Genomic DNA, 26,197 nt, shown 5'->3' with positions numbered 1-26,197 from the left:
GACAATTGTAGCGTACCACATTAATATTCCAAGTTTCAATTCATGCAAATGGCTCAAGTGAGTTCTCATCTCTCTGTTGAAATGGAGACACTCAATCAAGTTCTATCACTAATAGAAGCATTCAAAGCTTTCGACGGAGACAACGACGGGTCCATTAACGAGGCAGAGCTAGGAGGAATCATGGGGTCACTAGGGTACAAAGCTAGTGAACAAGAAGTGAGAGCAATGATGCAACAAGGTGACAAGAACAAAGATGGGTTATTATGTATAAGTGAGTTCTTAGAGATGAACACAAAGGGTTTGGAGACTGGGAATCTTGCAAATGTTCTAAGTGCAGCATTTGAAGCTTTGGATGAAGATGGGAATGAGATTTTGACTGGGGAAGAGCTACATGAGGCGATGGGAAATTTTGGTCTTGCTTTGTCTTTAGAGAAATGTGAGAATGTTGTTGCTTCTCTTGATATGGATGGTGATGGAGCTGTGAGCTTGGATGATTTTCGACTCATAGTGGAATCCCTAATTTAAGATACATTTACATCCATAGTCTATGGGTATGATCGATCAATAAATGATATTTGTATTTTATTATAAGTCATTTTGACATTTATATACATATTAAGAAATGTATTTTATTTAGTATTGAAAAGAGAAATTACAAGTGATCTTACAAAATTATCCTTCATTAACGATATAATAAAGAGATCAAAAGAATTGAAAGAAGAATGATTTAAAATAAAAATGTGTGAGGTTTTTTTAAAGATGTCACATCATCATAATGCTAGTTCAAGAAAAACTCAAGTTTACTTTACAATATAGTATAAGTTTGTATGTGAGGGGTATAGATAGATGGATTGATATATTCATCTTTGCCATTCAAAATAAAAAGTGAATATGTTATAAGTGCTTATATGTAAAAGTTTTTTTACACTATATATAAGCTATTTCTGTAACAAAATAAAGACAATGTTAAAGTGTTTTTATATAAGTTCAAAACAATTTAGGGATATGGCATAAGTTGTTTTCAAACACTCTCACAAATGATCTCACAAGTACTTATACTAGATAAACTAAAAACAAGACCAATTTAAACAAGTCCTAAATCGATTGAATTTTTATAGAAGAGTGTTACTCGTGAATTATCATAAGGTTTAATCTCAGGTTGATCTGATTTTCATTCATTTTTACAACCTTAACTTCTATTTAAAAGTATGGGTATCTTCAAAGGTGATTGTTCATCCAACTCCCCTAATGTGCGCGATTTTTTTTTTTTTTGAGAGAACGCGACATTTTATTGAAAGCAAGCTTTTGGTAATATATTTTGGTAGATTTAAGCATACAAGGGGGGAGATGAGCAATCACCATCTTCAAACCTGTTTTAGGAATGTTGAGACTTGAGCTCTACTTTCGACCTTCTCTCCTTTTTGCATACCAAAAGGGATGGCAACAAGTTAGGCTATTTCCTTGCCAAGTTTGTTCAAACAAATCCTAAAGGGGGGAGGATAGAAGAATTTCCACCCCTTTAACCCATTTGTACAGTTTGGAAGAAGAAAAAAACAACCATTTGTACTTCTTCGAATTGGGCCTTAGTCCTTTTCTTCCTTTTTGTTATTAAAAAATAACTATTACTTTTTGCAAGCTACTCATTTCTCACGCACCCTATTTTTTTTTCCGAAAATGTCCAAATGATTTTCGAATTTTAGAATATGAACTGAGTCATTCCTTTGTTATGTGGTGAATTTTTTTTTTAGTTAATCATAGATTCAGATTTTATAATCCGAAAACCTCAAAAAATAGGGCGCGTTCCTTGCTTTTTTCGGATTATAGAATTCGAACATCCCATAATCACCCATTTTCAGAGGAAAAACACTTTGGATTATATAATCCGAACTGTATCAGCATAAATTCTGAGTCTATTTGTAACATGGATAACCGATTTAATGACCATATTAATTTTCTTGACTCTCATCCTTCTGTTTTAGGTAATTGTTAGATGTTCTTAGTAAAAAATTCGGTTTTCAACTACTTGATTAGATTGCTCCGAAACTTCTCCAGAAAATCAAGGATCAGGACTCCCGTTGAAGGGACTTCTTACGATACTCCGCCCCTCAAAATTCAAAATTCAATCGTTTAGACCCATTTTTCATTTTTTTTTTATTTCTCATATTCTCAGAAAAATCCGAAAAAATTTGCATTAGTTTTATTTGATTTTTAGACTTTTTTTTTTTGTATTTTTATGATTTTATTTGACATGTTTTTATCATTTTTTTTTACTTTGTTTTTTGTTTGTTTTTAAAAGTAAAATTCAAAATTGCTGAAATGAGAGAGATTCTGATTGCTGATTATACATAAACATATTTCGGATTATAAAATCCGAACACAGTTTGGATGTGTTCGAATTTTATAATCCGAAATCCCATGAACATTTCTGTAAAATTTATAGGGCACGTGAGAAGTAGATAGGGTGAGAAAAGTAATAGTCTAAAAAAATTGAGGAAATCAACCTAAGTTTTTTTTAGTCGAGCTTTTATAGACAACAAACAAATAAAGTTGCTCATATCTTTGTAGGAAAGATCGTGTTATCAGTTAGTCTCAACATTTATTTTGATATATTTCTCATATATAGTATTAACCGTCTTATTATTAATGCAATGTTATAAACAATTTTCCTTAAAAAACTTAAGTATTTATTTTTTTAGAGATTAAGTAATTTTTAAAAGGTATGTTTTAATTTCTTAACAATGATACAACCAAATAAGTTGTTCTACTACATTAATTTCAAAAATAAAAAGTTGGTTATAGTGTATCACGAGAAGTTTGTGTGTTTGGTTTTGAGTTGATAAAAAATTATTTTGGATGAATTGATTATGTAAAATTGATTAAGATTAAAAATAAATTGAATGTAAAATGATTCATGTTTAAATAAAATGATTAAACAATAAAGTGCTAAAATTTATTCTAGAATCAACAACTCAAATTTCTAATTTCCAAGAAGCCAAATTCATTCCTTATACACGGGAGCAACCAAACATCCGAACCAATTCGACCTCTTTATAATTAATTTTGGTCAATTTAAATTTGAAACTAAAATGCATTTAATTCAACATATCGATGGATCCCCGTTGATCAAAACTATTTAAGGAATTTTCATCATAAGTTTAACTTAGTTGGTAGTGACAATATATAATAAATACAAAGTCCGAGTTCAATCCTCACAACAAAAAAAAACTGTTCAAAGGATTGATGACCAATCAATATGGTGTAGACTGGAAAAGGAAAACACGTGCAATTCTATACTGAACATATACATTGACTCATCATGTCTTTATGTTGTATATGCAGGTGAGTTACTGTGTCCTTTTCCTTCATTGTAAAGTATGGTACATAAGAAGTAAACATTCAGAAATAGCATGCTCCCTTTGCAAATCAATCAAATTGCTTTAGCATAGGATAGTTGGTACCAATATAAAAACGAAACTGATTTATTGAAGTTTGCACCTTTGTTCAGAAGAATAGTTGGTACTTTTCTCTTTTTCAGAGATCTTTTCTCTTTTCTAAGCACTAACCTTCAATGACATTCTTATCATGAAGAATCAATATAAGCTAAATCGTGCGATTAATAGGCATTATAAATAAAGAAGTAAATGCATGTTTGGTACTGCGGTGGATTCTGAGAATCATGGCAAGAAGAACGAACATCACGACATTTGTTTACGTGTTCGGTCCAAATTAACTTACGTCAAAGGGAGGAGAGGAGTTCTTCAATCAAGTTCTTACAAAGAGATACAATAGTTGCATGAAATTAGCCTTCAACAATAATCTCTAATCTCTATCATTTTCTCAATCTCTTTACTTGAACAAAAGACTCAATGATTTCACTCTCCAAGGTGTTTAAAATATTTTCAAATTCAAGATCCTACAACAAAATGCACTCAATTGACATTCGTGGTTTCTATGGATTAACATAGACAAAGACAAACAAATGTGATCAAAGTAACAATGATCTAAGTCTAACTATAGTGTGGGATATGTTTTTAAACTCTCTTGAAAACCAAACCAAGATGAGGAGAGTGAATAGCTTTAACTTGTCCCTTGACCATGCTTTCTTCATTAACATGATCAGGTGATTAAAACCTCTTTAGCTAAAGTACAACTCCAAAGAGTTTGACATATGGAATAAACATTTTTGAGACTCGGAAAGAAAAAGGAAAGATTGTTCTGTGGCTTGGTGAGAAGTGTTACTAAAAGATATTGTAGTATTTTATATTAGGTGGGTAGAATGTCCCTGTATTCCAAGCATTCTTTGCTTAAAGAGATAGTTAGCTCCAACTCCATGAATAAAGCAAAGGACAAAAATAATTACTAGTGTGGTTAAAGGTAAAGCAGCACAATATCATCACAATCACTTGCATGCATGAGCACCTAAGTTTACTTGATGAACAAGAACGAAAGGGAGCATATGAGTATTTGGGACATGAGGGGAATTCTAAAGATCATTCTCATTGAATCAACAACTACAGTTGAACACCACATCTTAACTAAAAACTTTGAAATAATGAGTTTACAGATTACCTCACTTATATATTACTCAACATTTACTTTTTCACCTAATATGGAATTTCTTACTCACACTTGTTACACAACAATTTTCTCCTCAAGTGTGAGTTCATCCCTTCATAGCTCCCCCTCAAGCGCAGGCTTTTTTGTCCATATACACTTGTACAAGAAGTGAGTTTCATTAGTAACTATCGACTTTCATACCACTTTTTGGGACAGTGAAAGGAGCTTGGAAGATCATCCACATTGAGTTAATAACAAGCGCACAAATGAGTTGAAAGCCGCATTTTAATTCTAAACCTTCAGACATTAGGTTTATAGAAGTGCTAAATTTACCCTCTTTTCAATACTATTTCTTATAACATTTACTCTTTTATTAATTGAAATTTATGAGTCCAACCACTTTATGTGAGACTCTTTTCTAAAATGCATTGTCCATATTTTTTTGAAAACTCTGCATTGTCCATATTAATTTTGTCAATCGAAAGAGTGAGTATTTAAAAGAGTGTTATTGTTGAACGATTACTTTTCATACAATGTAAAATAAAGCTTATAACCCACACTTAACTTGCAACAATGAGACCATGCATACGATAGTGAGTGGTATTGCAAAACGCGGAAAACCATGAAGTGAAAATTGAGGTGTCTTGTGGATTGCCCTTAAAGATTTACGTGTCTCATGTGTGCAGTTCTTGCATTGCAAGGAACATTAAATTTATCCCTAGCACATGCCGGAGGTAGGTGAACATTGAACAACAAAATGGAAAATGGTAAAAGAGATGTAACTAAGGATGGAACAATAAGAGAGCAGAATGAAATTTATTCTTTCAGTATTCCATTACATCAATCTTCAAAGATATGCCTTTGGAAGGTCTTGCCACTTCAAGCCCAAGAAAAAAAAGTTAGTTTACCTATATTCTTAATATGGAAAGTTTTATCCAAAGCTGCTTTCAATTCATCAAACTTTGTGAGTGAAGAAGTTCCTACCAATATTGTATCCTAGGGTGCGATCAGAATGTGATTGCACAAATCCATGAGCAAATATACGAAATTAGTCAATTCTTTAAACCAATGGCGACTTGCTTGCTTAAAGACCATATAATGACTTAAGAAGTTTGCATACCTGACTTAGTTTAGGAGTAGACCCATTGAGGCTTCTTCATGTATATCGTGCCTCATGTAAATGGCAACCATGTAGAGAAGCTAGGGCCAAAAGAACAGTTCTTACTATGGATAACTTTGCATTAAGTGGGAATCTCTCAAAGTAGTTCAATCCTTCTGTATGATTGAACCCTTGTGCAACAAGTCTTGATTTAAATTTTTCTATACTTGCATTTTCATTTTCTGTACTCGCTTCCAAAAATCCACAAAATAAAAATTAGGGTTCTCACAATTTTCACAAGTTATTGACATCAAAATTTTATTGTCTATGTTGTGAATTTGAACAAAATCACACCAATGAATAACAAAGATGTGTGGAGCAAAGTAAGTGGTAATCAATAGATAAAGTGTCTCCAAGCAACAACAACAAAAAAACAGACTTAAATCTAAGTGTAGAGCAATACCACAAGCATAATCAAAGCAATAAAGATAAGCAATGAAAGAAATGAACAAACACACCAAGATGGTAACCTAGTTCGGTCTAATATGACCTACTCTAGGGGGAGAGAGCAACCCTCCAATCCACTAAGATGAAAGTGATACAAATGAGTTACAAGAAATTAGCCTAAAAGCTCTCAAATGAACAAGACCTAATTTCTACCCATTTTCATGTCACCCACACTCACAATGAATCCTAAGAGAAAACACAAAAGGAAGCTTTTTGATCCTTCCAATGGTGAAATTTCACTACCCAAGGTGTTTACAATGTTTCCCAACCCAAGAGAACCTCACTACAAAGACACTCAACCATAAAGTTACCTCCTTTGTAAACCAAGTTTCTCTCTCTTCAAGCTCTACTTCAAAAACTGCAAAGAACACTTATATAACAGTCTTCATCAGCTGTAAAAAATGTGTCACGATTGACCAAATTGTGACACGGTTGATACGTACAACCCACGGTATGACCAACCTTATCTTGTATACGTGCCAAACAAATCGAAAATCGTGTCACGATTGGACACCCTGCAAAACATGCTCTCGGACAAGGAAATCGTGTCACGATTTGGAACCTTCTTCCATTTACAAATTTGAAGACAATACAACAGTCTACGTGTTCTTTAGTTTATGTGTATATTTTAAAATGTTTTCAACTTGTAGAAGACAAAAGTTAAGATAGAACCCCTTCAAAAAAAAATGAAGATTGGGAAGATATAAAGATAAACATAGGTAGTGTCACGGGTTTATACATGTTCAAAATAGACAGTAGAAAAAGTAACACTAGGAGTGACATGCGGAACAAGAAAACTATAGAGAATTTCACCTGCGGGGTTTGTTTGGGACAGGACAGGTCCAGGGCATTCAAACAAAGCAATAGTAAAAACAGAACACAATAGTGCATGCAGATGCAGGTGATAGATCACGCAGGTGATAGATACAGAAACACCAAAAAAACCGAGGGTGCCTTTCTAGTCTATACTACAAATAGCTGTTCCTTTGACAACATTGTTGGAAATCTTGTTTCAATTCCAATTTTGATTTTTATTCTCTCAACTCAACCACCATTTGTACTTCACTGAGTTCACTCACTCGTGTAACTTGATTGGACCAAACACTTCAGTTCAGTAATGTACCTCTCATCTATCTCCTCCTAGCTATAGTATCTTTTACCATATATATTCCTTTCCTCTGTTCTTTCTTAATTTTCTTGCACTTTTTTGGTCTTATTTTTTATTTTTATTTTTGTCAAAAAATCTAGTGGTTAGAATTCACCTTTTTATATTATTTACCAACAATGAATTGATTCAAGTAATAATAAAATTTGACATTTAAGGGGATTCAAACATCAGCTCTTTTGTATGAAAAAACTTGATTGATAAGATAAAATCTACCTTATATATGCCTCGTCGGTTCTCAAATGAAGATTAGTCATCATTAATCGACGATGAAAACTTCGTACGTTTAACATGGTAATCCAAATAAAGATTTTTTTTTTGTCTCATTTCTCCTTGTCTATCAATAAGGGCTTGAGGAATTCTTGTTGATGTATTAAATATGAGCTTGAAAGTTCCATATTAGATGAGAAAGTGAGAAACAAGTTCAATGCTATAAATGTGGGACACAGTTTTTAATGTTGATTGTTCGATTAACATACAAGATGGTTTTATTTTGATTTTATTGTTGTGAAGTCTTAGTCGTCCGACCTCAATTTAATGATTGAGATCACTTATTGTGTAAGATGTGCGATTACCTTTTCTTTTTTGTTTGAAAACTCAAGATTTATCTCAAGGACTGAATAACCTATGAGATTAATCACATTTTCTATTTGTATGTGTCCAATTTAAATAAGAGCAGAGTTTTATATGGACTACCCCAACACGAAAATTGTTATCATCTGAAGGATTCAAACCTGGAATCAAGAGATGAACACATTCCTAAGTATTAACACATGAACGTGTGATTCCCTTACGGTAAAAGGTTTGGGAAAGTGGATGTTTAGTGTTATCATATTAGTAAAAGTTTTATCTTGCAATCTTAAGGTACATACAATGACCATCACTTTGATTAATAAAATTTACCCACTTCCCCAATTTATTATTATTTTTTTTTATAGAAAAAGAGTTTGTGTTTAAATCACTTATGTAATTGCTCTTATGTCAATGTAATGGTGCCAAAGCTCCTTTAATAGCCTAATATTATTAATCTATATACTATATATAAAGGCGACAAGGGATTTTGAACTGGCCATTTTAAAGCCAGAGTGAAGTTTCGTATGTACTAGTCCATCGAAATTAATATCGGAATAAATCAAACATGAGATCTTGAGAGGAGCACATTACAAGCTCTCAAGCCAACGTTATTCAATCAACTCAAATGAGTTTAGTTCAACGCACATTTTAACGGTGAAATCACTCAAATAACTTTCTTTTAGGTCATCGAGAGCCTCATTGGGCTGAAACTTTATATTTGACTAATAGCAACCGCGCAATTGAGATTGAACAAAACATCTTCACTCAAAACTTTAAGACATTGAATTTACGGATTCTATCTAATGTAGAATTTTAACTCAAACTTGACCTCACACCATCTCTCCCTTTAATATGAGACTTTTCGTGTCCGTGATTCAACACCAAAAATCTTGCTCACTCCTCAATCAAATTGAATCAAAACTTTGATATCAATGTTGCGTCACGAAAAGACTCAAAGATGATTCATATTAAGCCAAAAACAAACATAAAATAAATGAGTTGTAATTGTGATGATCCAAATCACATCAAAACTCATCCATTCTCACCACATATACCTCAAAATAGGCCCCACAAACATTTTCCCTCACACTTTACGCCCCAACCTCCTCCTTTTTCCATATAAATACAACATCCTCAATCCAGTTTCTCTCTTTACCCATACATTTGTCGTTTCAAATATCATCTCGCCAACTTTCATTCATTGGTTCTTTTCTTTCTTCTCCTTGTTCTCGTGCACTAGTAGCATTTCCATGTGACTCACCCTTAAGTTTCTTAAGAGTTTGGAAAATGATTCCATAAGTTAAGCCGGTATTAAGAACTTTTTTGTTGTTGTTATTTGTAAACTTTTACTAGCAATCAAGAATGATGCTAGTTGGAGCATTTTCATGCGAGCATGCAAATAACGACAATAATTGCTGATACAACCAAACACATCGTTGGCACTTCTATTGTGGTTTCAAACTCTCTATATAAACCACTTCTCAAAATGAAGTTGAGATACGGAAGAGACGTTAAGAGGAGACAGACTTGAAGAACCAAGAACAAGATTCTTTCAGTTTGGTAAAGTTATTTTTCAATACTCTTGTTTCACTATACCAAACTCAATCAATTTTTACAATAACACTTCTTTTCTTCTTGTTACAATGATTTTTTTAATGATTTTAACAATGATTTTGTTGTCTGACAACCTTTTATTCATGTTTTTTTTTTTCACTCTCTTCGAATCAAATCAATAGTTATAATCATTCTATTTAGATGCTCAAATAACATCACTTTATTTGGATTGACGATGAGTTTGGTGAAATTTTTCAAAAATATTATGATGTTATTGAAATTTCAATGCATAGTTTTGGTTATAATTAGGGTGATACATTGTAATTTACTCAAATTTGATGTTAATTTTAAAATCTTTTTCATTTCTCCTATTTAATGTTTTCTTCTTTTAGTTAAAATTTTTTATTGTATTTTATTTTGACAATTTTTTATTGAATATTTTAAACTATATACCAATATGAGACAATTTATTTAATAGGAGTAATTAAGATACAGGTTTTGGTTTTGGGAGATTGATTGTGATAGTGATTTACTGATTGTGATTAACACAAAAGATAAAAAGAGAGAATCAAAAGAGTATGTGTCAGAATCAGAAAATTTGGCCTCCAACACACTTCCTTTCATTTCTATTCTTTTTATTTTTTTAATTTCAATTTTTGTACGATAAAGCAAACCTTACAAGCATAAATATGATCATCATTACATTGCATACATATAAGATGACATGATAGTCGTAACCATAGCCATAGCTACAGCATAGCATAGCATTCTTCATCATTGATTCAATCTTATTCTAACGAGAATGAATGAAGGCTTTTAATTTTTCACTTTTTTTATGTTTTTGCTTTAGATTTTGTTTTGTTCTTCTTTTTTTTGTTATTCTTGTTGATGCAAAAGGAGAATTTGGAGTTCGAGTTCTGATACAATGTCTTATCAATTGAGTTCAACTTACGAGTTTATTACTTTGAATAGTTTTTCATTTTAAAATAGTAAAAATGAAAAATTAATTTTCTCTTAAAATTAAAATAATATTTAAACGTTGGCTGCTTTATTATTCAAGAAAATGATTACCTGCTACAAAATTTTAATTTGTTTGTTTCAATTAAAAACCAAATGGTAGTACAATGGTATGCTACATTTTCCCAAAGTTTTTGTTTGATTCATTGAATTTGAAGCATAGATAATAAATGCTATTATTGCATGCTTTTATTAATGTTATTGATGTTTTTTATCTTGACAAAGTTAATGTTATTGTTGTTGATTGTGTAGAGTGAAGGAGCAAAAATGTTGCAATGCATAACATGTGCCAAGCAAACATCAGAAGATGGGGATGAGCAAGTTCAGCAGAGAGGCACACCAACTACCAGAGAAGCCCCCAAAAATCTGTCTGCGCAGGTATACTCTTACTCTCTCTTAGACCTATGAATTTTGCTTTTGCAGCTTCTTTTTCCATCTTGATGATGAAAACAAAACTAAATCAAGCCCTTTTGAGGGTAATCCAATTGTAGGGACCATCCTTAGAATCTTTTGTGCTTTACCTATATGTATTCTGCTTTGCTTTTAAAATGTTTTAAAAATCGAATCGGATATCAAATTGGTTAATTTGATAATTGAATTATAATTCAATTGTGTTCAATTGTTTAAATTTAAATCAATCTAAATTAAGATCGGAAGTTGATCAAAAGAAATTGAAAACCACGAAAAATCAAATATTATTGGATTTATTGAATTTTTTTTGTGAATGTCGGTGAAGTTTGGGTCAAATGTAAGATTTTTTCTTCGTTGAATGTTTTTTTATGAATGTCGGTGAAGTTTGAGTCAAATGAAAGATTTCTTCTTCAAAACCAATCAAATCTGCTTATATGGATTTTTTATTCCTTAATTTTTTTATCAGAATGAGATATTGAATTAATCCATTATTTGTTGGTTAATTATTTTTTTATTTTAATAATACCTTTTAATTAAACTTAATTTAATTTACCATGATTTTATATATAATATAAGGTATTAAAAGTTTTTCTTATGATTATAATTTAGGTCAACCAAAAATCGATATAAACTAAATCACATTTAGTTGGATTAAATCATATACTTCTAGAGAATTCATCTAATCAAACCGCGTGTATCTTTATTTTTGTTTATATTTAAGTATGCGATATTTTGAGTTTTGATCTTATAAGACTAGAAGAAGAAAAAAAGTATGTGATATTTTATATGAATATGAAAATGGATATTAGATTTCTAAAAAGAAAAAAACAATTTTAGGAAAACTATGTGCTATACCTTGATTTAAGAATATATATTATCTTGTAACCAAAAATAAATATAAATGAAAAGGTAAATGTAATTGACCAAATGCATAGTATATCCTTTTTTCCGAAGAAAATGCAAAGTATATCTTTTTTTTGTTTATAATTAAGTATTCCATATTTTATATGAATGTGAAAATGGATATCAGTTTTCTTAAAAAATAATTTTATAAAATTTACCTTAGATTATTTTTATATATCGATCTAAATATAATTAAAAAGGTACATGTAATAGACCAAATACATAGTGTACTATTTTTTGTTTATATTCAAGTACATATGTTTATATATGAATATAAAATGGGTGTCACACACACGAGTACACTAGTTCTCTAGGCAGGGATTGATTTGGTTTAGGATGACGTAAATGTGTTGTAGTGTTTTGTACACTTTATGTTGTTGACGGTTGGTCCACATTTTTTCCTTGGTTTGGACTTTGGTCCATTAATTAGTTTATTTTATATGCATGTGGTGATGCTGCTAAAATGATATGATGTGACCACCATCATCATCAAACAATCAAAGTTGGTTCTTATTCTTTCTTGAGTTAGGATTTGTGGAACCAACTTATCTAGTAGTTTTCAAAGTACTCTCTTTGGCCAATTATAATTTCACATGAGAAGAGAATCAAAGTGGTTTGAAATCAGAATTTATAATAGTGATAATATGTAATGTAAATACTCTTTTATGTTCTTGTCAATAAATTTTACAATCTAATATACCAAATTTTAATCAACATTTACTCTAACTATCTAGATTGTTGTATTGTCATTGCCTTACCATTTTAATTTAATATCTATGTCTTAATGAACTGTGTGATTTATGATGAGAACCTGGGACAACATGTTCCACATTCATCAGTTTAGTTAAATGTTGAGAAAAGATGTCTTAGCAAAGAATGGAATGTGCCATATTCGTATCATGGTGTGGTCCATCCTTGAATTCTTGTCGTCACACTGTTTTTTCAAAAGTTTTCTATTATATATTCCTATGCAAATTATATTGAATGATATTTATTAGTAAACTATTTTAGAGTAAATAAAAATCCTCTACGGATGCTTAAGTATGGTGTTGCAGTTGTAGGGGGGAGTCGTTAAATTTACAAAAATAAAGTTTATTTTTATAAATTTAACGTCTCTTTCAATTGCAGCACCATCTTTAACCGTAGAAGATCCAATTTCACACTCTTCAGTAGCAAGTCTCTATTTCAATCTCTTTTTGCGAAATAAATCTCTTGAAAAATTGTCCTGCCTATCTTATCAAATAGGATTGCCTTAGTAGGAAAGTACACATGGAGTTCACCCAAAAATTAGTGGCAGTCTATTTTTGTTCACATTATAAATGCTTATTAGTTACACTTACACCTCATTTTCATGCTATTCCTTGTCAGCAACTATTGCATGCAAATTTGAGCTAGGCACATAACTTTTTAAAACTGTAAGCAAATCTTGGTTGGATTATCTTATTAGAGAGTATACCTTCTTTGAGACGCTTTTTGATACCTATATCAACTACTTTGAACCATATATTTCTGATTTATATGTGAATATGTTGACAATCATATTTGGATAGATATTGTTGAAATTTTCTACAAATAGGAAATGCTTTCCATTGAAGGCACATAGATGATAGTATAGGTTATATATGAGGTACCTAAAATGAACTTTCTATTAAATAGGGTATCTTATTTGCTTGCACGTTACTTGTCATAAATTTATTTTCTATTTGGATTCTTCATACAATGGTTACATTATTCAAACTTCTAATGCATAAATGCTAATATGAATGTCTTATATTTTTGTGCACATGCAGATAAAGGATATTGTACTGAAGTTTAAAGGTGTTTGCACAAAAGGATCCACCAGTTCCTACAAAAGAGGACTGAGATCATCTGCTGCTAACTCTGAAGTCAATTCTGAGGTTCAATGCCCTTATATGGGAGGTGTGAGCTTAGGTTCAACTCCTCCTTGGGACTTGCCTGTCAATTTCACTGGTGGAAGATCTGATCAGAGGTTTATAGGGGGGACTAGTGGTAACCAAACTCCTACGGTGCAAGAGCCGGTTGTAGCGGAACCTGAGGCTGTGGTGGAGGAAAACAGAGAGTGGGTGGCTGAGGTGGAGCCGGGAGTTGATGTTACCTTTTTGTCTCTTCCTGATGGTGGAAATGATCTCAAGCGAATTCGCTTCAAGTATGTTTAAAAACTATTACAAGCTTTGATTATTTTTACTTGTTTAGTTCTATTTAATATATTGACACATACACAAACACTGGACACAACACTGACACGTTGACACTCGTAATGATTTGATAAATTGCTGTAACTATATGTGTCAGTGTCGTATTGGTATCAGATACCAAACACGTCTTCAATTTGAAGTGTCAGTGCTACGTAGGTTTAGTTTACGTCTCATAATTTAGTTGTAACAATACTTATTGCTTAACATTTAAATGTGAAGTCGCGAAATCTTTGATAAGTGGCAAGCTAGAGTATGGTGGGGTGAGAATTTTGACAGACTCAGGGAGCTTTATAATGTCCGGAGTTTCAATAGCCAAGCTCTTAGCACTGCTCTACCATCTGAGGATGAGGTAAACTTTAATTTTTAACATTCATATATGATTTCAAGACTCTTAATATCTAATTATTACATTGTTTCCTTTGAAAAGCAAAGAGAAGCTTCTTACTCAATGCATGAAACTGGAAGTGGAAGCAATGTGGCTGCTTGGGAAAACAATGATCCAATGGTGGGGAATCAGTACTTTAATCCTTCAGGATTCACTATGGGTGAGGGAAGCAGTAGCAACCAAAACATGCATGCAGCATTAAGGTCTTCTTCTATGAATGAAATTTCCTTCAGCAATTCTAGTGACCCTGACTCAGAATGGATTGAGCAAGTTGAGCCTGGAATATTTGTCACAGTCAGGCAGTATCCTGATGGGAACAACGAGCTTAGACGTATCAAATTCAGGTAACATGCTTATGTTTAAGCTATTTCTATATAATAAAAGATAGTATACGAAAATTTCTATTTAGAAGATTGGTAGGGTCTGTACTGATGATTTTTTGAACTGTATTTGCAGCCGACAGAGGTTTGGAGATGCAGAGGCAAGGAAATGGTGGGATGAGAACAGAGATAGACTTCGAGAACAATACCTTCAGTGAAGCCTTTGTGCTATGCTGAAGTTAATTGGAATCTTCATATTTGAATTGTATGTGTCATATAGAAAACTTTGTTTCTCATCATTGGTGAATATGGATTCATATGCTAATAAGTTATTCGGTTGAGTCGGATTTTTCAGTTAAATTTGTTTATTGGGGGGTATAATGTTTTCCATATTATATATATATGTACTTGAATTATTTCACCTGGGATTATTATATATTATGGTCATTGTTGCTAAATATCAATTTATCATTTGGTAATTTTGTGTGTGATATTGTTTAGAGTTGATCGTTCTTTAAATTATGTTGCTCATAGTTAAGTTGGGCTAGCTTTCAAAAACTATTGGTTATAGGATTTGAGTGAAGAGTATATTAATGGAATGTTTTGAGTGAAGAGTACATTTATATGAACTATATACACTAGAATGAGAGAGATTGGGAGATAGAATGGTTTGAGAGTAATCTATAGGTAGTCTCCCAAATTAAAGTATATTCATACATTCCAAATTAAATATATTTTACATCAATAAGAATAAGAATAAATTAGTAACATTTAAAATCTGCATAAAAATAAATCAATAAATTCAATGCATCTTGATGTTAAATGGAGGTAGGTATCTTTTATGTTTCCTGTAAGAATATGAGTTAGTTACTTGCCCTTCCTTCGGCAATTAACAACTTGAGAGCTGAAATAGAGATAATCCAACAACAAACGAATCATACCACAGTTTATACAACACTATATAACCAAATTTTGAATTGATTTAGTTCTTTATCGTACTTAGGGTCGGGTCGGTTTAGTTCAACAGATGTAAGGTGAGGGATTTAAATAGAGGTAAGAGGAAAGGAGGGGGAGAGAAAGGGATATATTCAAAAGATAAAAGATGGGGGAGGAATTTTAACTCATTTTGAAACTTACTTTTTTACCCTTGAAATCTTACGACATTCTCATACTATAATTATCAACAGACTAATAGCATTTAGTGATACCTCATAACCTTTGCACCACATTCTTAGAAATTTGTTCATTTCTTTGGCGCTACTTATAAGTTATACACCATCCGGTCATTAATATAAACAAAAAAACTACTTTTTTAGATACATTCAATTAATGATGTATGTGACATTTAATTGAATGTATCTAAAAATAAATTTTTGCTTATATTAGTGACCGGAGGATGTACAGTTACTAAGTTTCATAATTCCCAATCAATCTAATAATTCAGACCCCTAAACCATTTCGTTGACATCACATCATTGTTAACACATGCACACTCTACAGTATATTGCATTCTCTATTGTATCTCATTAATTTCAATTATTTCATTTTTTTTTATTTTTAAATTAAGGTTATTTTGTAACTGTCAATATCACTCAACTATACAATATATTATATGTTTTCTTTATAAAAAGCATATTACATATCATATGTTGAGTCGTGCCTCTTATTCGATTGAATCATGCTACTATTTTTTTCTCCATTTTCGTCAAATAAGATCTATGAACTTCTCTTTCTCTTAACCAAAAAAAAAAAACTTCTCTTTCTCTAAGATTGGCTTCATCAATTCATGATAGACACTTCATCAATTATTACATTTTGTTTCCAATTTCTTCAATTAAAATACGTTTGTTGAGCACTACATCCCGTTCAATAGAATCCTTTTACATTTTTTTTCCAATTTCTACAAATAAGTTATGCAATGCTGTGAACTTTTCTTCCACAAAGATTGGATTCCTCCAAACATGATAGATCATTCATCGATAGCAGCTCAGCTCAGCTCATGTGACTTTATCTCGTCCACCAGAATCATTTGATGCATACGCATTTAGAAACTAATATATATAAAGATGACATATTTGACTCTATTTATATATTTTCACCCTTGAGATTTTATGAGTAAAGACTTACAATCCTCTACACGTGCAGTGTAGGCTCGATCCAAAATTGAAGGTTTCAACACAAACTTAACATTAAGGCAACTTAATTCAAAGTGAGCTCAAGTGTAAAGTGAATCGTAATCTTATGTACATCTTCTGCAACTAATTAAGGTTGGAACATTTTTGAAATAAAATGACTTATTCATTGTTAAAAACTAAATTTACAATACCAACATTTATATTAATAAGAATTCTAATATTTCCTTAACAAATTGTCTTCACTTTTAAGATAATATGTTGAACATTTACAACTTAAATGACAACCTTTTGAACATTTATGATTTATCATTTTTCATGAATTGTACCATAACCAGGTCTCACCTTTAATTGAAGGATAATAAAGTGACACGTGCTTCATGTAAAGAAGCTGCTAGTTTAATCTTGACAAATCCTAACATTACAAATCTGTTTTTTACCAACCTGTTTTTTTTTTTTGAGAGATTTACCAACCTGGGTGTTATGAGCCTTCTTTAATACATTTGATTTTGATAAAATATTATTCAGTAACTATGAATACAACCAAGTATATATATAATAATTTAATCTTTTCCCTTGAATGACCCTCGAGACAAGGAGAATAAACTAAAAAAAATCAATCACTTGTGATATCTACCAACAGTTGAGAGTACTTGATAATGGAGAACTAAGAAGAGGATTCAAAAAAAAAAAATGAAGAACTTGATATTATAATTGGACCAAAAAAACCATCAAATCACAATAACATACCAGCTCTCACAGTATTACTAGTAAACAGACCTTCACATTATTAAAAATTTAAAATAAAGACACACACAACCCAAACACTGAATATGGGTTGTTGTTATTAAGATTTAAGACCGTCATCTCTACATATTTGTCCATGAGCCAAGAGAACCAGGACATGATTTATGAACGTCTCCAACACATCATAGAAGTTAATAAGCTATGATATATATACTTATTAATAGGCATCAGCTCATGTGTTTGTCCCACACAGCCGATACTTGATTTGCAGTAAAACATAATACAACCAAAACCCAAATATATTATTTAAACCAGAGCATTCGCAATATTGAACTTGTACTTCTCATCCAGCAACTTTTCTTGGGTATGTTCTTCCAGTCGGAATCTGTGGTGCAGGCCTGAGCATGAAGTTAGGAGATTCAGAACTCCAATTGACTCCAGCTTTCATGGGAGGAGGCCGGGGTTGCCCCATAGATTGTCTTCGATTACCAATAGACATATTGGCCAACCTCTCAGCTGTTTCTGAAATCCCATGTATAGTTCTTCCTTTAATCACAGAAGCTGCCAACAACCAACACAAATTTCCGTAAATAAAAACAACACTTCTCTAATCCAGTAAATTTCATAGAGCAACTATTCATACTTCATTCAAGGAATTACACAGTCCATTATCGTGTTAAGATTTACAACAGAGGCTGGGCTGATGGACCAGGTAACACTGTGGACTCATATTTACTCGGTGTACATGTATGTGGTTAGGAGTGGCAAATTTAAAAAAGAAAGAACCTTCTTGAAAATGCTGAATAATAGAAAAATGGGAATATAATGAGATTGCTAAAATTTCTCAACGACATGAGAAGTGCATTCTCTTCAAACAGCCGTAACAAAAAAAGGAGAGGGGTCATCCCCAAAAGAAAAAAAGGGAAACAACAGAAGGTGATGTGCATTGTCATGTAGCTGGCCCATCTTTCACCCAAAACCCTCCAATCCCGATCAATCATTTTGCCCAAAAGACTACATTGAAAGATAATTAAACAAAAAACGGACTGTAAAACTTACTTGGACTTTCCTTTCCTGGGTGTCGATATTTCGATTGTGTAGTAGTCTTCATTGATTTTTCATTCTTAATTCCCTCCTATAAAAGAATCAGAGATAAATTATTGGTGTGAAATATATGATAAAATTAAGAAACAAAAATACAATATATGTCCAGCAAAGCACTATCCCAAGAAAGGGAAAAAAAATATTTCATTCTCAAATTAAACATAAAATTGATTTTTTTGAGATCATGGGGTAAAAGAATGTGTGCACGATGAAGTGCTTGTTTATAAGGATGCAGCAAGAATAACTGACCTGATTTACCATATCCAGCTTCCGTTGCACACCTGTATCATTCATAATTGGTGAGAAATCATACAATTGAAGTGTGAAATAGGATGCCACAAATAAAAAAAACAGCTAATTTATGATATACACAAAGCCAAATGGAAAAGGGCCATTGGTCAAAGTTTTATCATTCAAAATAATGGATAATTTCCTGCTTAACTATGATTCCCTTGATTGGAATCTTAATTAAGTGTGAAATAGAAGTTCAGGATTAGAATTGAGCATATTAATTCTAGTTTTTATGTTTCAAACTATGATTCCCTTGTTTGGAATTTTGAATTAAGTGTGAAATAGAAGTTCAGGATTAGAATTGAACATATTAATTCCAGTTTTATGTTTCAAAGCCCTTGTATATGGTCATACAAGGCAGAGGCCAGGCATAAGAAGGGGGTCAACGCTACACAGAGCCTATTGTGAACTTGTTAACTTCAGTCAAAATGTTTAAAATGAACAGTCAATTAAACTTAATTTTGGGAAGTAATTTTTGTTATATTACTCTTCTGGGGTTCTGCTTAACTCAACACTTGATTTGAAATGGCAAATATTGTGATTGATTAAAATTCTGGAAACCCCTCAACTCTTCTCCAACAGTTATGTACTTCCCCCAACCCATCAAACCACCTTAGCTACATACTCTCTTAAGGCTTTGTTTGGGAGTTTGGAGGGGAGGAGAAGGCATTGGGGGAAGTGGAAGAGATGGAAATATAGAGAAACTTGTACTTCATTTGAAATTTTTTAGAGAATGATGAACGAATGTTTATGATCAGTATATTATTAATTTTAAGAGTATTATAATAACATAGATTTGATTTGAAGAATTTATCTAAGCCCTTCAAAGACCCTCCAAAATCCTCATCTCCAATAAATTTTTTGAGTTCCCCCAAATTAGGGGTATTTTATAATAGCAGTTTTGACCCCCTAACAAAATAAATTACAACTCAGCCCCTGAAGTATTGCCCCTTTTGCAATTTTGGCCCCCCAAGCCAATTTTGACCAAGTCAACGCATATGTGGCAACTGACAGCTGAGTCAGATGCCACGTGTGTATTTTTTTCTATTTTATTTTTAATTAAAAAATTACACACGTGGCATCCTACTCACTTAAGGAAGGTGCCACGTGTGCGTTGACTCGGTCAAAATTGGTCTGGGGCCAAAATTGCAAAAGGGGCAATACTTAGAGGGCTGGGTTGTAATTTATTTTCTTAGGGGGCCAAAATCACAAGTTTGTGATACTTAAGGGGTCAAAACTACTATTAAGCCTAAAAGGAAAAATAAACTCCACAAAGCCTCCCCTCCCAAGGCCCACCAATCCTTCTACTTCCTTCGTTCACAAACCCTTCTCACCCATCTCCTCTTAAACTCGCAAACAGACCCAAGGGAATCAATTTATGATGCTTACATTTATAGAACTAATCAATAAATATGAAAGATCAATGGGATAACCTGAAGAAGGCTGAACTTTCGGAGATGAAAAATAGTTGGTGGGCTTTGAACTGTGTAAAGCACCGGGATACCTCTTGACCCCTTGCTGATCCAGTGCTCCCCTGGTTCCAGCTGGAAGAAAGGGAAAAAGAAAAAAGAAAAAAAGACAATCACAAACTCCACACGACTGAACATTAACTGTACCCACAACTAACAATAATAATAAATGATTCAAACCAGGTGGAGGAGTTCTCGCTACTGCTCTGGAGCGAAGAGACGGGGGGATATAAAAGCAGCTCTACAACAGATAAAGAAACGTATGAGTAGAACAGCTTACAAATTTAAAAAAAAAAATAGAATTCAGAAAAGATAGACAACAAATCATGAACAGCTAATAGACTACCTGGAAGAAAGGATGTTGAAGGGCCTCTGAAGCTGTTGGCCTCTTGCAGGGATCCCAGGAGCAAAGTGACTGACATAAATAAAAAACAAGAGAACAGGAAAATGTCACACACAGTCTTTGGTTCATAATTGGTTTAAATAGCTAATCCACACAAAAAACTACTTACTTGGATAAGGCTGATTGCATGATCACTTGCAGATGGGATCAAAGCAGAAAGATTTACGCCAGCAAGCTGTAGATAGCATTCACAATAGGCATTTAATATGAAGAGCCAAATAGAACATTAATAGTGTCTCACCAGATTAAACTTAACAATTACCATTGCAGAAGCTAACTACCAAAAATAGCAAATAACATGTAGAGAATTTTAACCTGTGGAAACTGATAATTAATATCCCTTGCAAGTTTGAGTCCATCGGCCCATGAATCAGTGGTCGGATTGCCTATCACACCACATATTTTGTAGATTTCATCTGCCTCACTGCATGAACCATAGTGAAGTGACAAGTTCATATATCCAACATCCAGGTGTAACATCATTGCTTTAGAGCACAATTCTACTTAAAAGCATATTAAAATAACATAATTTGCAACCATATTTTTTTGCTGGAGTGATTAGTTCATCATAAGTTATTCATTTTAGCAGAAACTATTTCGTATTTGTTATTTACGACTATAAAAAGTTCCTTTTTACTTTCTCATCTATTGCATGAGAATATTTTGAAAAGCCACCCTTACAGTTTTTTGTTTGGTTACAATTCTAACAAATATTTTTTACTTGCTCTTCCATTTAATGCATGAGTTATTTTGAGAAGCTAATAAAAGACTAAATATTGGGCTTTTTCTGCATATCTTATTTTTTTTTAAAACAAATCAATTCAAAAATAATAAATAATTTTGTAAAATTGAAGCATGTTCTTTTTTTAAAACAACAAAAACAAACTCAAAGATAAAAACCCATCATTTGGGAAGTTATCAGGGTGTGGAAGTGAGGCCAGTACCTGGCTCCTGGAAAAAGAGGTCGGAGAGAGAACAGCTCCGCCATTATAGCACCCATTGCCCACATGTCTACAAGAGAAAAATTAAATTAGATTAATCGATGAGTGAAACAGTAGCATGATACTCATCATCATTGATGCAAGAAACAAAAGAAACAAATTATCGAAGATCATAGATGGCATAATATTTAACATCAGACACTTACCAACTTTGGAGCTATAGATATAAGACTGAAGAAGCACTTCAGGAGCACGATACCTAGTAAGAGACAATCATGTGTTATATGTTATTCAATATCCAACACAAGACGATGCATCTATTGCAAGTCTAAGGTACATACCATCGTGTGGAGACATATTCAGTGTAGGGTGGTTGTGAATTGATCTCTCGTGCAAGGCCGAAATCAGCGATTTTGATAACATCCTTAGTAACCAGCAAGTTTTCTGCGAAGAACACCATGCTCGAGTCAAAACAGCAAAACATTTTTAACAAAGCTAGATAAATACAAAATAATCTTTGATAGCATGACCAATAAGCATATAATATTACAAAAGCAAAATCATGAATAAGTACCAGGTTTAAGGTCACGATGGAAGTAACCACGCTGATGCATGTAAGCAAGACCTTGGAAAACTTGAAAACACCAGTTTCTAATTTCACCTTCAGAGAACAGTTTTTCCCTGTCTTTCATAAGTTGGTATAGGTTGCACTCCTGCATCACCCAAAAATTGACAGAAATAGCATATTAGATCTTTTGTATAGCCAATTCAGCTCTCGACGAAAAAGTTTAGTCACTCACCATGTACTCAAAAACAAAGTACAAAATGTCGCTTTCTCGAATAACTTCCTTCAATTTCACAATATTTGGGTGGTTCATTTTTCGTAAAGACTGCCAACAAGGGAAACAAGAGATCAGAGACTAAATACAAAAGAATATAATAACACATAAACAAAAATAAAGGCTCCAGAAAGATAAATATTAAGTAATACCTTGACTTCTCTTAGGTTTACGCACTCCTCCCAGGAGTAATATTTCTTCTTCATTTTCTTGATGGCAACCTGCAAATTTTGTAACTTATTAGGACAAAAATGTCACTTCAAATAGAGGACACTTCATCATACCAGTAAATCATACTTACAACTTCACCGGTTTGCTTACTAATAGCTCTCCAGACACTCCCAAATGTTCCATCACCAACTTCCTTGATGATTTTGTACCTATAGTGTCAAGGAAAAATGTTAAAATAGTCCACACAGTAAATGAGAAAATTAGTAATTTCTTCAGAAAATGAATCACCTCTCCATTTTCCCGCAAAACTCAAATCAACAATTCCTTTATTCGACAGATGTAAACAATAATAAGATAAAAAGCATTTATCTCTTGTAGATGATGCTCTATGTATAAAAATATTAACAAGTTCCTGCTGGTCCAGAAAAATCCACCGTCAATATTCTGCCATGTCAGAAGAGGGCATAGAAACAGAAACTTTCTGATGGAAGGGTGACACAGCCTTATTTAGTAATAGACCCAGGCTTTGTTATGGTTGCAAGACAAAGGTCACAGAAACAGAAACTTTCTGATGGAAGCACTGCACTGGCTTATTTAGTAGTAGACCCACTTTTGTTATGGTTGCAAGACAAAGGTGGTAGAAACAAACAAGTACCACAGATCATACTGCCACTTCTCAGGTCCCATCAAACTGTTTGATCAATGCAATAGCATTAATCACTAGGTAGAACCACAGTGACCAAAGATGTCAGGACTGAAATAAAATCTACTTCATCTAATCTATTATAGGATTCATTTCAGAACTTTTGGGTAAATGATGTTGTCACCAAAAATACAGATCAAGTGCAAAACGGAGACAATTGCCAATAACAGTCTGTACTGATTCGATGCAAATGTTTCACTCAAAGATGCAGGCTGAATCCAATATTCAGTGACCAGACTATGCTTAATCCCTGTAAAGAAAACATGAGGGAGTTAAATTTAATCACATCGAAACATGTTATTATGATGTTATGTAGAGGTTGCACAAGATAGACTTCTTACCCTGGAAGAAGATTCCACAGAAGTTTTAACTAAATGCCGGGTCAGCAATGCACTGTCAAAGGAACATTTGTCAATAAACTAACTTTTCAGATTGGTGTTTTGCATATAAGTATAAGAATAAATGCTTACTTGTACAAGTGCAAGATGCAGCACCTGTATCAGAATAAGATAGCATCACGTACCCTTTGCTGATCATTGAAGGGGAACAGAACACTAAGTGCAATTGACAAAGGAAACGAGAATAAAATTGCCAAGGATGAAAACTCGCCAATCAAGCACTTCTTGGAACGCAAAAAACCGATGCTGGTAGCAATTTGTCGAGAAATAAACTCCCTCCATGTTTCAGAATATAAGTCACGAGCTTTTATATTCAAATCCAGTCAACCCTGCAATAATAGGTGGCCAAAGCACAGACGGTTAGATTAATAGTCCCAAAATACATATTTTCAAATGGTGTCCGACCTCTCATAAGAAATATGAAATATGACCAAGAAAAAAATAACTCTACAAAACATGGAATAAAACAGAGTTCTTATTATAAACGATGACGCTATTAAAAAAAGTAATCAAGAATGTGCCAATTAGGACTGATTGCATTTACACTTACATTACATATCAATAACAGTTAAATTTCAAAAAATCTTGTGCGAAATCTGAAAGTGTAAGGAAACAAAAAAAACAAATAATCAGCATGAGAATCTTGTGTACCAACTAGAAACTAAATTCCGAAATTGAAGAAGTAGCTCTAGGATTTACTTTAGATGGTGTGTAGATAGGATTTTAAAACACTATAAATCAAACATTAATAGTGCAATTTAACATGTTTCACCGACGCCAAAAGACAAAACATGGAATATATAAGGGCCCGTTTGGATTGACTTATTTTTTAGCTTATGCAAAACAGCTTATGTAAATCAATAAGTTTTTATGTATGATTCATAAGCTTGTCGAGGTAGTTTATGAAAAGATACAATTTTCGTTAGTGCGAACTTATGAATTAACATAAAAGCTTATTTATTTGTAAAAGTTGTTCATCATTAGCTCAAAAATAAGCCAATCCAAACTGGCCCTAAAAGTAATAACCACAATGCATCAAATTCCATAAGCAGAAAATTTTCATATACGGTAAACACATAAGAATTCTCTCACCAATCAAGGCAGAATCATACGAATCGAGAAATAATTAAAATTCAATTCGATGTTGTATCAACGAATTGAAAACACATAGAATCCAATATAGAAACCCTAAATAAGTATAGAATCTAACAAGTATTCAACAAATTCAATTGAATCAAAACAAAATCACAAAAACCTCAATTGAATTGCTTAAAACACATCGCCAAAACCAAATTCAAAAAATTTGAATTGATAAAATAATTCAATCAGAATCGATTATGAACACAAAATCGGAAGAATCAAAATGAAAACGAATCGGATCTGAAAAAATTTTAAAAAAAAGTACGATGTAGAAAGAGAAAGAGGAGAGAGAAACCTGAAGAATAAGCAGTATAACCACCGCCTCGAAGGACGGGAAGAGGTGGAATCCAGAGCTTCTTCTTCAAAAACGAAAACCTAATTCTTCTCTCTCTGTGATTTTTTTCTCTGTTCGTTACGCTTCGTACCGACCAAGGAATAGAATATAGAATTTTGAGGTATATATAACCTAATTTATATGCCACTAGTATATTCGTTATGTTGTGTTACTCACCGCCTTCCCTTCTTTCTTGTCTTCAACTCCACCTATCACCTAGCCTGCCTATATATATAATGCCAATTCCAAACTCAATTTTATCAAGTTTTGCAAGATTAAAGTCTGATCTGTCTGATCTTGATCTCAGAATATACTTTAAGATATTACTTCCTTCGATTATATTTATAAGTAAAAAATAACTTTTTAAGTTCATTATATAACTTGTTTCAAAAAATAAGTTCATTAGATAACTAATATATTCAAACATATCTATAGGTAAAATATATTAGTTATATTTAAAGTATCTAAGGAAAATATTTGTTTATATTACTAATCATACTTATTATCGAAAATCAAGCAAAATAATTGAGATGAAGTGGTTAGTCAGTTCTATCGAATGACATTTGTTGAGAAGAAGCTCACTTCAATTCATATATGAAATAATTCTTAGTCAAGCTTTATATACCTCCTAACCAAACTTTGGATAATCAATTTTTTTAGCTCAATTAATAGATATAAGGACAGTAATATACATATATTGGAGTTGAGACTCTTATTTTCCACTTCTTCATACTTAATATGTGTGAGTTCCTCATTAAATAATTTGAAGAAAAAAAATTGTGATATTTAAATCTACTTAAAGCCTCTTTCATGTTAGC

The 26,197-nt window shown here is 32.5% G+C and overlaps 3 protein-coding genes across 6 annotated transcripts; 2 read left to right on the top strand and 1 right to left on the bottom strand.

Moving 5' to 3' along the window:
- On the top strand, positions 1-682 carry LOC11415701 (probable calcium-binding protein CML29). Its single transcript, XM_003612571.4, has one exon. The coding sequence runs from the start codon at positions 43-45 to the stop codon at positions 523-525; it is 483 nt and encodes a 160-aa protein (XP_003612619.2). The 5' UTR covers positions 1-42; the 3' UTR covers positions 526-682.
- Positions 683-9,068: 8,386 nt separating this feature from the next.
- LOC11415593 (protein Brevis radix-like 1) lies at positions 9,069-15,171 on the top strand. The gene is made up of 6 exons (XM_003612569.4): positions 9,069-9,461; positions 10,725-10,850; positions 13,577-13,953; positions 14,222-14,351; positions 14,430-14,731; positions 14,844-15,171. The coding sequence occupies exons 2-6, from the start codon at positions 10,740-10,742 to the stop codon at positions 14,923-14,925; spliced, it is 1,002 nt and encodes a 333-aa protein (XP_003612617.2). The 5' UTR covers positions 9,069-9,461; positions 10,725-10,739; the 3' UTR covers positions 14,926-15,171.
- Positions 15,172-17,553: 2,382 nt separating this feature from the next.
- On the bottom strand, positions 17,554-25,584 carry LOC11426323 (cyclin-dependent kinase F-4). 4 transcript variants are annotated; one of them, XM_039834604.1, is made up of 20 exons: positions 25,341-25,584; positions 24,456-24,501; positions 23,978-24,234; positions 23,849-23,900; positions 23,093-23,757; positions 22,935-23,013; positions 22,786-22,854; positions 22,595-22,684; positions 22,369-22,507; positions 22,136-22,238; positions 22,001-22,053; positions 21,798-21,864; positions 21,169-21,277; positions 20,963-21,028; positions 20,797-20,865; positions 20,631-20,691; positions 20,415-20,525; positions 18,940-18,971; positions 18,646-18,721; positions 17,554-18,147 (listed from the first exon to the last, which is right to left on the bottom strand). In XM_039834604.1, the coding sequence occupies exons 5-20, from the start codon at positions 23,098-23,100 to the stop codon at positions 17,930-17,932; spliced, it is 1,350 nt and encodes a 449-aa protein (XP_039690538.1). In that variant the 5' UTR covers positions 23,101-23,757; positions 23,849-23,900; positions 23,978-24,234; positions 24,456-24,501; positions 25,341-25,584; the 3' UTR covers positions 17,554-17,929. The 4 variants fall into 4 exon arrangements, with proteins under 4 accessions (XP_039690538.1, XP_024639041.1, XP_024639042.1 ...); XM_024783273.2 differs by lacking the exon at positions 24,456-24,501; XM_024783274.2 differs by lacking the exon at positions 24,456-24,501 and having other exon boundaries at positions 24,002-24,234.
- Between the last annotated feature and the right edge of the window lie 613 nt (positions 25,585-26,197).

The sequence above is a fragment of the Medicago truncatula genome, chromosome 5, assembly GCF_003473485.1.
Source record: "Medicago truncatula cultivar Jemalong A17 chromosome 5, MtrunA17r5.0-ANR, whole genome shotgun sequence".
Taxonomy (NCBI): Eukaryota; Viridiplantae; Streptophyta; class Magnoliopsida; order Fabales; family Fabaceae; genus Medicago; species Medicago truncatula.
The sequence above is the reverse complement of the archived record's forward strand: the minus strand, read 5'-3'. Positions and strand labels throughout refer to the sequence as shown.